Here is a 15,967-nt window from a genome sequence, read left to right as displayed (position 1 = left end):
AGGGCTCGTGCTATGATGACAGGTTCTGTTTTGTACGAGGACAGACCGTGTTTAGACTTGGTTTTAAAATGCGATAGAAAGATCAGATTCAAAGTGGACAGCGCTAAATACAGTAGGTGTTCTGTAAGTGGAAACAGCCACCAAAACTTTTTGTGAAAACCTTTCCTCAAACCACTTTCTGAGGTGGTCTGGGACGCATTTGACCACATGTCTTTATAGTCTAAACACTAATGTGTCCTGATGTGTCCCCGACAAAGATTAAACACGAAAACACGTCATCAATGCAGGATAATTTTTCTCCCTTTTCACCTTCTCCTGCGCTCTTTTTCAAGTCGTCAATGACTTGTCCTGTCAATCAAAACAATTGGAATAGTCCTACTATGTTCATTAGTTCTTGAAACATCTTCGGTTGCTTTCATGCACACCTTTTTCAATCTGCTCCAAGTCAAACCGACTGATTATTGATTTGTTTACACGGAACAGCTGTACGACACGCACACACACAGGCAGGAGAGAGTGAGTTACTATGGTTACTACATACAAACACAAGTGGTCAGCTGGACACATTTTGGAAACGCATGATAGACACGGGTGTAAACGATGATGTGTCTCGCTGTCCACTTGGGATCTGATCGTCCAAAACGCATTTTAAAACGCAGTCTAAACAGGGTCAGAGAGGGGCCCAGATCCGGACCTGGCATGGCTGAGACCCTGTGGTGAGGAAGGTAGGGCCGAGGCTGGTGTGGAGGCAGACATCTTGTGCTGCTACTCTCTATTACTTAGTGCGAGCACGACCCAGGAGCTAACGGGGAAGAAGAAACAGGCCACTGTCCTTTATACTTGAGTGATGTCGCATGTGGCCAATAAACCTGCGGGGGAGGGAGGGGGGGTTTAGTACCGGATGAGTTAGGAGGGGCTACTGTCATATTAGAGGAGTGAGACCGTGAGAGAGTGGAGGAGTCTGGGATACGTGCGCTATGTGTGCTACGTGTGCTACGTGTGCTACGTGCCCCTTTAGCTGACTGGCTAAGGGATACCTTCAGAAGGTACATGGTAAGCTCTCTCTTCAGCTGACAGGCTGTTTTCCAGAACCTTCTTAGCTCAATCTCAACCCATCGTAAGCTGTCCCTTAGCGATGCACTCCGTTCATCATGTCATAGTTTTAGTCTGATTAGGGCAAAATTAAACTTTCAGAAGGAGAGTTGCGATATAGTGCAGTACATTACAGTAGATTGGATATGACAACACTTGTTTACACAACAACATCATTTATTTGACTTTGCGGCATCGATTCATTCATTTTCAGCACTGTGCCCAGGATCAGCTCCACCTATCTAACGAGCTCATCTAACGATGTACGTTAAGGTGCCCGTTAAGGGAAACAGCTCATTCTCTCAGATATACCTTAGAGACCTTCGTAGAGCACTAAGGTACGTCAAAACTCTGAAAGAGAAGGACCAGCAATCCGTATTGAACTACAGTAGTTTCCCCCCCCCACACACACACACACACACACGCGCACGCACACACACACCCACACAAATATAGATACACTCAGCAGCGTTCTACAGAACCAGAACCCATCTTTTGATCTCTCAGTGTTGTTCTACATTGTCTCAACGTCTCTCGAAATTCACAAGGTAGAAAGCAGAGCGCCCTCCACTACTGCAGGACCAATAGAAGGAAGGACACAACATTTCAATTGACTCATTGAAGGGACAGAGTCCCAAATAAACCTCCAGCCAGCCAGTGAGAGGAGGGAGGGACTTTCGTCCTTCGCCTCCCTCTTGTTTTGGCGTGCGGACCGCACACCCGCCCACGCGGTCGGCGACGCGTGGTGAAAAGAGGCGGCCTCCTATTGAAACGGGGGACGGCGGATCCTCAAGGACCTTGCGCTATGACTGTTCCGACGCGGAAGGGACTTCTTTATCTAATCACAAAGGCAGATAAATGTCCCTTTTCTGAAGTCTGCCGCGCCGCCAACGTGCTCAGCTGTCGTTCGCTGTGAGAAATGACCTTCCGGAGATACCGACTGATTGGAAGAACTGCAACACGTTGCTGTCAGCGTGTTTCTTAATGGCACAGCGTGGCTGAGAGAGACCAGAGTGTGGAGATACCGAGACTTTCTGGCTGCTCCGAAGAATGTTTTTCCTAATAATGTTGCTGTTAGGTCTACATCATAATGTCTTTTTTCTAATCTTGCCTCTTTTCTCCTTGCAGTGATGTCGTTTCATGATGTCCTCTCACTAACCAATGGGGATGGGAAACACACATCCAATTATCCAATCACATTGTATGGTGGTGTTTAAAATGAACTCATATTCTCATTGTTACAAAGATCTGTCCTGATGAAGGTCTAACCGAAATGTTGGCAGATTAAAAGCAGAGAAAGTGTGTGTCGGAGTATGTCATTCTTTAATTTTCAATTTTTAAGGGGATTTACTCCCAGCACCACAACATTGTGAGAGTGTGCATGTTGGCATTTTCACTTGGTCCAAAGTCAAAGCAACTACTTCATTGTAATTTGCTGCATGTTTTGTACGTGTTGAGTGTTTTGTGCCACGCGGTGCTTATGTCTGATGTCCTGTGATGAATGTGTCAGAGAAGTTGAAGGGTGGGCTGTTACTTGGATCTAGTCTTGCATAGCCAGACCACACTGGAGAGGACACGCCTATATTTCTTTAAACCAATCAAATTCAAATTTAAATAAGCTTATTGGGATGGCAGATGAAAAACCTATGTTGCCAAAGTAGTACAGGAAATGATCAACAATGATAAAATATTATGATCGCAATCACAATCATCTTTGGCGGAGCGGTTGCTAGGTTATTGCCGCGCTGCACTGGGTTGTCGTTGTATCACATAGTCTGATTGGCCGACCACATGAATCGGGCGTCACTGATTGGGCAGTAATAAAACGAATGACAAGGCTTATTCCCAAAACCTCCATCCACTGAGGAGTCAGCCTAACCTTTCATACGGTACAGGATCATGCTTGTTCCTGATGTACTGTGTTCAGTGTTTCTGATGTGCTGTGTTCAGTGTTTCTGATGAAGTGTTCAGTGTTTCTGATGTGCTGTGTTCAGTGTTTCTGATGAAGTGTTCAGTGTTTCTGATGTGCTGTGTTCAGTGTTTCTGATGAAGTGTTCAGTGTTTCTGATGTACTGTGTTCAGTGTTTCTGATGAAGTGTTCAGTGTTTCTGATGAAGTGTTCAGTGTTTCTGATGTGCTGTGTTCAGTGTTTCTGATGAAGTGTTCAGTGTTTCTGATGTGCTGTGTTCAGTGTTTCTGATGAAGTGTTCAGTGTTTCTGATGTACTGTGTTCAGTGTTTCTGATGAAGTGTTCAGTGTTTCTGATGAAGTGTTCAGTGTTTCTGATGTACTGTGTTCAGTGTTTCTGATGAAGTGTTCAGTGTTTCTGATGCAGTGTTCAGTGTGTCAGAGAAGGTTCAGGGTGGGCTCTTACTGATGTACTGTGTTCAGTGTTTCTGATGTTCAGTGTTTCTGATGTGTGTTCAGTGTGTCAGAGAAGGTTCAGGGTGGGCTCTTACTGATGTAGTGTGTTCAGTGTTTCTGATGTGTGTTCAGTGTTTCTGATGTGTGTTCAGTGTGTCAGAGAAGGTTCAGGGTGGGCTCTTACTGATGCTCTGTGTTCAGTGTTTCTGATGTGTGTTCAGCGTGTCAGAGAAGGTTCAGGGTGGGCTCTTACTGATGCTCTGTGTTCAGTGTTTCTGATGTGTGTTCAGTGTGTCAGAGAAGGTTCAGGGTGGGCTCTTACTCGGGTCGGAGAGGATGGAATCGGTCTTGGGCAGGAACTGGTCACAGCGTATCCCTTGGTAACCTTCTCGACACCTGTGGGAGAAACACACACGGAGCTGTCAGCCACAGGGACCTCACACGGGCGCCATGACACCTTGTACGATGGTATAACAGCATGGCACAGAAGGGGGGCATTAGGTCGTATCCCATAATATATAACGTTGAGAGGAACGTGTTAACGCTCACAGTTAATCTGGAAATTTGAATGCATTAAAAATAATTAAAGCAAATGAATCATATTACCAAAATTGACCCCAACATCCACCCGTAATTCCAAAATGTGAGTGTTTAACTGGCTGAATGACTGAAAGACGTGAAACGCTGATAAATCTGCATTTCTCATGCATGTGCACACATACTGTAGGCTAAGTGTGGTGTGATGTTGCTGGGCAACTGTGGCACAGCACCACAGACATATGTGAGAGTGCTGTGTGTGTTCACTGTGTAGTGCGTTGTGTGGTGTTCTCTCAGAGTTGTGTGTGTCCAGTGTGTAGTTCGTTGTGTGTTGTGTGTTGTTCTCTCAGAGTTGTGTGTGTCCAGTGTGTAGTTCGTTGTGTGTTGTGTGTTGTTCTCTCAGAGTTGTGTGTGTCCAGTGTGTAGTTCGTTGTGTGTTGTGTGTTGTTCTCTCAGTGCTGTGTGTGTCCAGTGTGTAGTTCGTTGTGTGTTGTGTGTTGTTCTCTCAGTGCTGTGTGTGTCCAGTGTGTAGTTCGTTGTGTGTTGTGCGTTGTGTGTTGTTCTCTCAGAGCTGTGGCCCTAGCAAAGGATTGTGTTTGTGCTCTGCTCTAAGATATGTCTTATTTCACTGAACACACACCTACAGCACACGCGCACACACACACACACACAAACACACACACACACACACACACACACAAACACACACACGGCGCTGGGACCGTATCCTGATATAAACCCTAATCCGATTCATCCATTCTAATCCAACTTCCTGCTGGCTTCTTCACGCTTGCTAACAGGTCACTTTTAACAAACATGTATTTTTCATGATAAGGAATGGAGTTAATTACTAGTGTTTTTTTCCACGGCGACCCCGGCAATGATGAAACTCCAAGAGCGGACGGCATCGGAGCGCAAATTGCCGGAGAGGTGGATAATTAGCAGCGTGTGTTTGGTGGCGGCGGCGTGGTTAGAGAGAACGGCGCTGTCATTACGGGGGAGTGTTGGGGGGCGAGGGAGGGCCGGGATGTGATTAAAACCAAACACTGGAACTAAGACAGAGTTGGGGAAGGAGGAGGCGCTGGAGTTGGTGTTTAACCTAAGGCACACACGCGCACACACACACGAACACACACACACGGTACTGTACAAGCAAGCACGCACGGAGACACGCACACACACATACACACGCACACACACACGGTACTGTACAAGCAAGTATGCACGGACACACACACACACACACGCACACACACGGTACTGTACAAGCAAGTATGCACGGACACACACACACACACACACACGGTACTGTACAAGCAAGTATGCACGAACACACACACACACACACACACACACACACACACATACACACACACACACACACACACACGCACACACATGCCAAGCCTAGTAATGAAGGCATGTTGGCTCCCACTTGACCCATCTTCAATCCTCCCGTTCCCGAGGGGAAGACGTGTTCCAGAACATTCATGATTACTCTGTTGTCCAAAAGCAAATGAAGATGCTCATATTCCCCAGAATAAGGCAGTATTGAGAGCTGCTGGGTTCTTAATTAGCTGCAAAGTCATTAATTAGCACGAACAGCGTGTGTGTGCGTGCGTGCGTGCGTGTGTGTGTGTGCGTGTGTGTGTGCGTGTGCGTGTGTGTGTGTGTGGAGGGAGGGGAGGGGGTGACGGAATGAGATGGAAGAGGTCTGCACGAAGCACTATGGACCAGAGATAAACACGAGGTGTCAAGCTGTTGCTACACACACACAAACACACACACACACACACACACACACACACACACATACACACACACACACACACACACACACACACACACACACACACACACACACACACACACACACACACACACACACAATGTGCAGGGTGAGAACAGACTCACCAAACAGTCATGCTGCAGAGCAGAGGTTCAGATGGGAGAAAGACGTTCCTGTTTCATGTGATACTGGGGAGTATTCCAGAAAGCAGGTTGAGTGAAAATGCAGATTTTGCTAACCCTGAAATAAGGGAAAGCTGGGTTGTCCGCTCCAGGAAGAGAACAGAAGTGTCTGGTTGGTCCTAGAACCAGGTAAGCCAGGACCAACGAAGCGCGCACAATTTTTTTGGGGGGTGCACTTTCAAAGCATGCCCTGATGGGAGGTTTCATAGCTGAACATTGGCATTTTTATGTAAAAACATGCAGGAAAATTACAGTAGCCTAGGCTACTGATGTTTTTTTTTTAACACATCAACAAAGGCCAATAGTTTGAGAGCGAGCAAATAAGAGGGCAATATTTAGGCCGAAACAACCAAGCTTTTAGGGACACACTAAATAAACTACAGAGACATTATATGACAACAATGGTCAAGCACCATGAAGAGGAATGACAGGGCGATAAAATACACCCCCTTAGGGCACAGCACTCAATAGCCTACTCCCCTACCTCACTAATCAGTGTTTAGGCTACTAGCCTATAGGCTACTAGGTCTATTAGCCCATCGCTCCAGGAAGCAAAGTTCACGCTCGAGTGCTGATTAAATCTAGGCAAAGCAAAACGCAGAGCCATAACAACTGGTAATTAATCACAAAAGACCAACCTTATATCATAACCCAAACTCGTCGGGTTTAAACCGTTTTGAACAAACGTCTAGTTTAAGCCCCACCCACTTCCGGTTCCATCCGAATACGAATACGAATAATTAGCTGTCAAATACAAATACAAATAGTGGGCTCCCGACACGCCCCTACAGCCAATCGGCTGAGGTGATCTAGTCCCTGAGGTTAGAGAGGTGCTTCAAACACAGACTTGAAAGAAGTTATTCCCTTTAGAGTGAGTGAGCGACGTTAAGCAAGACAGGAAGGTTATGAATATTTTCTCTGCCAGGTCATGAATTGTACATGGCATAGATGTGTTTTCACAACTGCCACCCACACATAATGTACACTGTAGGCCATTTATGTTAACATGTATGACACTGAGCATAGATATGTTTTCACAACTGCCACTCACACACAATGTAAGCCATTTATGTTAACATGTACAGTATGACACTGACCTTTTGTATTTTTCTAAACGGAGCCCTGCTTACAACAAAATGAGGACAAAAATCACCATTAATTCAGTAGAACTACACTTTGAACTATACTCCTGCGTTGGGTTTGCCTTTGTGCGTGTGTGTGTGTGTGTGTGTGTGTGTGTGTGTGTGTGCGTGTGTGTGTGTGTGTTTGTGTGTGTGTGCCTGAGAGAGAGAGGACTGAAATTTACCACCATGTGCCTTAACTTAAGATTAAACATTCTCCTCTGTGACCAATACGTCTTTTTCTGTTTTCCTATCTGCTCTGAGTTTTCATATCTATAACAGGAACCATTTATCATTTCATTTAGCAATAAATAAAAGAAATATGTAGGGTGCCAAACATCAGAATCAGCACTTCTAAATCTGAGGCCATGGTTCTCAGCAGGAAACCGGTGGTCTGTCCGCTCCGAGTAGGAAATGAGTCCTTACCCCAAGTGAAGGAGTTCAAGTATCTGGGGGTCTTGTTCACGAGTGAGGGAACCATGGAGAGGGAGTTTGGCCGGAGAATCGGAGCAGCTGGTGCGGTTCTGCAGTCGCTTTACCGCACTGTTGTGACGAAAAGAGAGCTGAGCCAAAAGGCAAAGCTCTCGATCTACCGGTCTATCTTCGTCCCCACCCTCACCTATGGTCATGAAGGATGGGTCATGACCGAAAGGACGAGATCACGGATACAAGCGGCTGAATTGAGTTTTCTCCGGAGGGTGGTTGGGGTCTCCCTGAGAGATCGGGTGAGAAGTTCAGTCATCCGGGAGAGACTCAGAGTAGAGCCGCTGCTCCTTTGCATTGAAAGGAGCCAGTTGAGGTGGTTGGGGCATCTAGTGAGGATGGCTCCTGGGCGCCTCCCTAGGGAGGTGTTCCAGGCGTGTCCGGCTGGGAGGAGGCCGCGGGGTAGACCCAGGACTAGGTGGCGGGACTACATCTCCACACTGGCCTGTGAGCGGCTTAAGATTCCCCAGGCAGAGCTGGTTGATGCTGCTAGGGAAAGGGATGTCTGGGGCCCCCTGCTGGAACTGCTGCCTCCGCGACCCGACCCCGGATAAGCTGATGACGATGGATGGATGGATGGATGGATGGATGGATGGATGGATGGATGGATGGTGCCAAACACGCAAAGAGAGTTTCTGGATAAAAAACAATTTCACTGCCGGACCTGTTACTCCTCTCTCGTAATGTACAGAGTATAACAAGAAGAGACACTGCTATCAATTTCTGGAACGGTGACGACCGCCTTCAATAATGTAACATTTCTGCTCCTTCCAACCTATTTTCTAGCCTATTTTCTCAGCATGAAATGTAATTTGGGGATAAACCGGCAGACAGATATCCGCTATGGGCACTATAGTCTAGATGTCTTCTGCTCCATGGTTAAGCTTCCCTGAACCACTCTGGAGGGGGTTTGACTCCCTCCCCTCCCAGAGAGAGGGTGGTCCGAGATGGGGGGCTGGTCTTCCATGCTACAGGGTTAGAGGACTTGAAACAGACAGAGCTGAAGTAGGACCACCATAGAGCTACTGTAAGAGCTACTTGCAAATTTGTGGTGTGTTTTGGGTTTGCGTGAATGCAGGTGTGTGTGTGTGTGTGTGTGTGTGTGTGTGTGTGCGTGTGTGTGTGTGTGTGTGTATCAATGTAGTGTTGATAACAGTGCAGGCTGAGATAAGGACCCTCTACCAGAGTGGCTGTATAGCTACAACCCTGCACATGCATGCATTTTTCAAACTCTTAAAGCTACAGTACCCTGCTAACTCTCCTGCTCTCAACCCACAACCTGAGCACCAACTCATACAACGTACTTAGCTGCTCGCTAGCTCAGTCTGACGCTGAAGTCATGGACAAACCACTGTTATGCAACACTATCGCAAATTATGAATGGAATATCAAAGTGTTTAATCACAATCGTGTCTAATATAATGTATGTGGTATTACAATTAAGGGTTAATAAACGGGTTATGTTGGAAAAAAAACATTTCGCGTCAGTTGGGTATTAAATCTCTTTTGATGTATTAAATCCTAATGTAATCCACTCAGACAGCCGACTCAGACAACGAGGCATTCCAGCTAAGCGTACCTCCAGCCATGCTAATAGAATTTACCAACTAACTTCAAAGGACGCCCTAGACGAGGGCTCCATTACTTAGCTAACGACGTAAACGCATCCACTCCACACACGGGCTGCTTTTTTTTCAGCTTTTTTTTTTTATGAAACAGGAATGGAATTTTCAGTCTTTTCCGTTGCCGGGTGCGTATCCGTGGAGGGTCCTGGATCACGTTTCCCAGACAACGTGTTAGAAATGCATCTGGGGTGTCGTCTCGGGCGCAGGCACAAAATGGCAGCTGTGAGGCAGACAAGAGATGAGGCAGGCGGGAGGTGTGTGTGCGTGTCTGTGTGTGAATTGTGCTGTGTGTATGTGTGTGTGTGTGTGTCTGTGTGTGAGTTGTGTGTGTGTGTGTGTGTGTGTGTCTGTGTGTGTGTGTGTGTGTGTGTGCGTGTGCTGTGTGTGTGTGTCTGTGTGTGTGTGTGTGTGTGTGTGTGTGTGTGTGTGTGTGTGTGTGTGCTGTGTGTGTGTGTGTGTGTGTGTGTGTGTGTGTGTGTGTGTGTGTGTGGAGGGTACTATCTGACTAGGTAGATGTAGTTAGATGAGCTATGACCTGCAGGCCCACCGTGCTGGAAGTGTAACGCGGTGCCGCGCTCTCATAGAATATTGTATTCTTTCGCGGCGAGCTTGTGCGTGCGTTGAATAAAAACATATGCCATAATCCTCCGCCGTGTCTCCAGACAGAGTGTATTCCAAGCAGACAATTGTTCCAGACATCTCCATTTCCATTCTGACTCCCTTGACACTCCGCTGACATGGTTATGTAATATGCACCCAGGGTTGAGTTTTCTGCAAAGAGACATTGCAGACAGACAGAGAGAGAGAGAGAGAGAGAGAGAGATAGAGAGAAAGAGAGATGGAAGAGAGAGAGAGAGATTGAGAGAGAGAGAAAGAGAGAGGGAGGGAGAGAGAGAGAGAGGGAGATAGAGAGAGAAAGAGATGGAAGAGAGAGAGATATATATATATAGAGAGAGAAAAATGGAGAGGGAGGGAGAGAGAGAGAGATGGAAGAGAGAGAGAAAGAGAGAGGGAGGGAGAGATAGAGAGGGAGAGAGAGACAGAGAGAGAGGGGGAGAGAGAGAGAGAGAGAGAGAGAGAGTGAGAGAGAAAGAGAGAGAGAGAGACAGAGAGAGAGAGGGAGAGAGAGAGACTGAGACGGAGAGAGAGTGAGAGAGAGAGAGAGAGAGAGAGAGAGAGTGAGAGAGAGAAAGAGAGAGGGAGGGAGAGAGAGAGAAAGAGAGACAGAGAGAGAGTGAGAGAGAGAGGGAGAGAGAGACAGAGAGAGAGAGAGGGAGAGAGAGACAGAGAGAGAGAGAGAGAGAGAGAGAGAGAGAGACAGAGAGAGAGAGAGAGAGAGAGAGAGAGAGACAGAGAGAGAGAGAGAGAGACAGAGAGAGAGAGAGAGAGAGAGAGACAGAGAGAGAGAGAGAGAGAGAGAGAGAGAGAGACAGAGAGAGAGAGAGAGAGAGAGAGAGAGACAGAGAGAGACAGAGAGCCTTCACAAACCTGTTTGCCCGCATGTTACTTCTCACTTACATGACATGACATGTGCCCCCTCAACTTCTATAGGCATGACGCTTCTGGTACCATCCGCCCCTCGGCGGGGTGTTAACATCAAACCACCAACGCCAGCGGCAGGAACACACCGTGTGTCGGATCTCTCGGTTTCTAAACGCCCGGCCGTTTACCGCCTCTTGGCCCGGCTGAGTGTTGTGCTACACCGCCGGCCTCAGTAGACGTGGAGTACGCCAAGAAACATTCCAAGTGGAAGTTGTTTACTTGGCAGTGCTGTGAAGGTGAGCCCTTTCCTGGCTCTCATCCTCTACCATGGCTCACCTCCGCCCCTCCGCCTTTCAGCTGGGAGGAAACCGCCTCGACCTTTCACCTCTGCCGGCCGTCGGCCGTGAAATAAAACCACTTTTGCTGAAGTTCACCCTGAGGTGACCTCCATCCTCCATCCCCTTCTGCTCGGCTCCTCCCTTCGCTCATCTGACAGCCAATGGGAGCTCGCGCTGGAAGGAGGATATCCTTAGCCCGCGGCGGTAACGCTGCTGCTCACAGGGTTGATAGCGAGAGCGGAGAGCTGTCAAAAACATACTTTCTAGATCAGAAGGTGTCTGAAGAGTAAGTCTGCTGGAGACTATCACTGTGAAAGCAGTGGTTATAGGAGAACGGATACACACTGATCTCCTTGTGGGGTTAACATACCATTAAAGGAGAGATAACGGATTTTAAATTCAACCCCTTATCTCTTCCTCAACCGTCTTTCTCTCGTTCACTTCTGCGTATCAACACACCTTATCGCTGAGGCCTCTTATCTGCTCTTCACCCCTCTTTCTCTCATTCACTCCTGCACATTAGCACACCTTATCACAGAGGCTTCTTATCTCTTTGCATATTTCCCTCCTTTCATTAATTTGATTTCCCCTGTGTTTTTTTTTCATTATGTGATTTGTGAAATATCAGTTTATCAAGCCTGTTACAGATATGGCCCTGGTATCTGAGTGGATTAATTGAGCTCTTATCTCTGGGTTCAGGTGTTCCTTGGTGCCCGCAGCCATCAGACTGAACTATAACGGTCTCTACGCCTGAGCGCTTGGAGTCTTGTGGAGATGTGCAGCATTAGGGCTGGGTATCGCTACTTGATACCTTGTAGTCGTGGATCGAAACAAACTGATAATAAGTAGCATCGAAACGTCTTCAGTCAAACCAGTGCTTCATTCTATCCTTTTTGTATTGAGATCTAGGTAAAAAAGACGTTGTAATATGGTCCAATCACTGCAAGCGTTCTTCAATTTAATGCGACGCGTGATTGGCCCGTTACAGCAGACAGCTACAATCCGTCTGGTGAAATCGACTGCAACTGCGAGTTGTTGACACAGTTTAGCACGCTGAGGTAAAGCCACCAAAACGCTCAAAGCTATGGTTATACTACACGCCTATGGCGTATGGTAAAAATAAATGCATAAAAACGCGGATTTCACTCATTACCTACCTAGCTATCTAGCTAGCATTAGCAACCCTACTATAATGCATTGCTTAGTGCATTGGCTACTTAGTGGTAGTTTTAACTTCTGTAGCAGCGAAATTGTGAACATTTCGATTTATAATATGTGTATGAGCTGTTAAAACTGTAGGAGTACCAGCAGTTTACAAAATGTGTGAATATTTTCAAAGCAACTGCTGCCACCACTCTAAAAACATCAAGCTACTGAACATTCCACCAGCAGTTTCAATGGCACAAAAATTACTATTAAAAGTTAAATTACTAAAAAACTATAAAATATATTTAAAATTCTGAATACATCCGATTAATAGCTAAACTTCATGAACATTTTAAAGTTTGAATGAAGTTTCTAGCACAAAGTATGAAGAAGTATTTAAGCGGCAAAAAACTGGGGAGAACTATAATAAAGAAAGAAAGAAATATTGGGAATATCACAAGTCAGGCTAGCTTCTACAAGCTAGCCCACCTAATAATGTCTTTTTTTTCTGGGTGGTTATATTTCTGCCAGTCAACACATGGATATATAAACTTGTGGTTATGGAAATAAAAAAAAATTAGGGGGCAGTCAACATTGTACTGAATGACATGGGACCTTTACATCATTCACCCATGCATGTACTGTATGTGTTTTACCAGACATATCTATACAACTTGTATGTACCAGCAATATTTCAATATTTCATTTGCGGTGGTTTCCAATCTATTCAGAGTATTAATGGCGTCTTTTGCTCCACTCCGACCAACTCTGCTCCAGCAAAACCAGGATCCAGGGCTGACTCCTGCACAGCTGCTCTCCTCATACTTTTGGCAGAGAACATGTTGAACATCCTGTCCTCTCAGAAGTAGAGAACATGTTTAACATCCTGTCCCCTCAGAAGCAGAGAACATGTTTAACATCCTGTCCCCTCAGAAGTAGAGAACATGTTTAACATCCTGTCCTCTCAGAAGTAGAGAACATGTTGAACATCCTGTCCCCTCAGAAGTAGAGAACATGTTTAACATCCTGTCCCCTCAGAAGTAGAGAACATGTTGAACATCCTGTCCCCTCAGAAGTAGAGAACATGTTGAACATCCTGTCCCCTTCAGAAGTAGAGAACATGTTGAACATCCTGTCCCCTCAGAAGTAGAGAACATGTTGAACATCCTGTCCCCTCAGAAGTAGAGAACATGTTGAACATCCTGTCCCCTCAGAAGTAGAGAACATGTTGAACATCCTGTCCCCTCAGAAGTAGAGAACATGTTGAACATCCTGTCCCCTCAGAAGTAGAGAACATGTTTAACATCCTGTCCCCTCAGAAGTAGAGAACATGTTGAACATCCTGTCCCCTCAGAAGTAGAGAACATGTTGAACATCCTGTCCTCTCAGAAGTAGAGAACATGTTGAACATCCTGTCCCCTCAGAAGCAGAGAACATGTTTAACATCCTGTCCCCTCAGAAGCAGAGCCATATTCTAAAGGTCGGTGTCAACCTCCCAACAAAGCATGGTGATCGGCCAAGGCTTGATAGATGGGCAGCACAACACCATATATCCCCCTTAATCTTTAAGAGTCACCTGCTTTCTCTTCCCTCCTCGTCTCACCCATCAAAGCAAACACTTGCGCAGGCACAAGGCGACAGCTTTGATGTTCCATGATATGTAACAGCCGGCCCACTTTCTGATGACAAAGGCAGGATGGTGGTGAAAGCAAGGCACGGACACATCCTGCCATCATGATGTGGAGACATCACTGAGTTAATGAGCTCCAATCAAGAAAGAGAGAGAGAGAGAGAGAGAGAAACAAGCCACCACACTTGATAATAACCCTAATCATAAAAGTACAAGTATGGAAATTGTACAGAACTTTGATGTTGAGGTTGAGGCAGATACTTCCTTTTTCCCGTTTTATGTCGAGCCAAAATGACACATTCTTCTTCTAAGAGATGCATGTTGAGGGTTTATTGGAGGGGGACGTTTCACATGACCGGTTTTGAACAGCGAACGTCTCAAATCCACACTTTACACATAAGCCCACTTTAGGACCGACAATGGCTTCAGAGCCAGAGACAATAGACATGCAATTACTTTAGTATCAACTCATTTTCCGTTGCAGTGTAAGAAAAGAAAATGTTCATAATGTGATGACTCATGGTATGCAGTCTTCATTTCATTATATACTGCCAGAGCTTGCTTGGCCAACGATATACGCAGCTTATTGTTGGACTGTTTTTATAAACTCAGTAAGGTCATTAAAGTGCAATCTCAAACTTTTGAGTTCAGTTATTGTTGGAAACACGTAGAGTAGGAGTGTCCAGATTGATCAGCCAGCAATCGGAACGGACGATATTCAGTAAAAAATATGAGATCGGGGACTTCCTATAATGCTTTCTAGTTGCCGATCACGACAACTGATCAATAATGGCCAAATCAATCAGTAATAGGCTTACTTGATTACACAGACTAAGGAAGAAGAGAAGATAATAATCAATACATCAGAAGGAGCTCGGGCTTACTTTAATTAATTGCCCCTAAGAATCTAAGATACTAGCTGGGAAATGATCTCTGCAAACTCATCGTTTTAAAAGTTAGGGAGGGAAAGATACTGTCGTGCAGGCTTAGTTGAACCCTGTCCACTTCAAGTCGCACTGAAATGAAAAAAGCATTCTGTCCCATTTTGGTTCACATAATTGGTCATAGTGTTCACAGTGTTCACCTATTCAACGATGTATGCCAAATAAATTACACAATCTACTTTTGTTGTAATCTTATATCAAAGTATATAATTTCTTACTTCCTGGAAAACAGTAGGTCACGTGCAATGACGACAACAGGTACCTTAGATTTTAGGCCAATAATCTCACGACATCCACCCGTCAATCAACGCTATCCTTCTAGCGAATCTGTCTAAAGTTCTTAAAACCCGTCCACTTGTCAATGTTCCAATCAAATTCCTCTAAACATTATGTCCCACCCTCATAGCTTGTTTGCGTCGGAAATACGTCAAACTACGGAAGTTAGATGATCTCAAACGTCCGTTTCAGTGCGTCTTTAATGCCTGATCTGTTAACGTGTGAGAGAAGTGGGCGGCAGCAGGACTACAGTATTAATCAAACAGGTGAGATGACTCAACTCTACGGCGTCACTGCGGCGATAACTAGGGCAGTTCGTTTTGCGATGCCGCCGCAGGCTCAAACGCTGGCACCATGACGAAGAGAGGATAGAAGAAGAAGAGAGAGAGAGAGAGAGAGAGAGGGAGAGAGAGAGAGACAGAGGAAGAGAGAGAGAGAGAGAGGACAGAAGGAGGGCTTCCCAGCTGCTCTGGGCCCGCCGGTGCCAGAATGCCAGAGAGAGGGAGGGAGAGAGATATACAGAGAGAGAGAGAAAGAGAGAGAGAGACAGAGAGAGAGGGAGATACAGAGAGAGAGAGAGAGAGAGAGAGAGGGAGAGACAGAGAGAGAGAGAGACAGAGACAGAGAGAGAGAGAGAGAGAGAGAGGGGTGGGGTGAGGATAACTAGACGGTGGACAGCTCACTCCAGGCTGCTGGGAATGCAGGCGGGGCGCAGAGGAGAGAAGACCTTCTGCTAAAGACATTGGGCGAGTTTTAGCCTCCATGTTTGTCATTCGGCATGCATCGCTGGTAGTGGGTGGAGCTATATGTTGCTTCATGGGATACGCTTTACACTATACACGTGTTAAACATACACATCTGACAGTATGGAGTTGGAGGAAATGCCAAGGGAGACATGCAGCTGCAGAGGTCGTATCAGTCGTCACATACGATTCAGGGCACGTTGGCGTGGACAGCA

The 15,967-nt window shown here is 46.1% G+C and overlaps 1 protein-coding gene across 1 annotated transcript in view; it reads right to left on the bottom strand.

Moving 5' to 3' along the window:
- Positions 1–15,967, bottom strand: part of nrg3a (neuregulin 3a) — a gene marked incomplete at both ends in the record, with an annotated part of 292,168 nt that overhangs the window by 69,162 nt on the left and 207,039 nt on the right. Inside the window, one exon of the mRNA XM_084461369.1 lies at positions 3,779–3,852. Coding sequence (XP_084317495.1) covers positions 3,779–3,852 — 74 coding nt within the window. The remainder of the gene's footprint in view (positions 1–3,778; positions 3,853–15,967) is intronic.

This window comes from Borostomias antarcticus (genome assembly GCF_949987555.1).
Source record: "Borostomias antarcticus genome assembly, chromosome: 2".
Taxonomy (NCBI): Eukaryota; Metazoa; Chordata; class Actinopteri; order Stomiiformes; family Stomiidae; genus Borostomias; species Borostomias antarcticus.
Note: the sequence above shows the minus strand (reverse complement) of the source record. Positions and strands in the feature narration are given on the sequence as shown.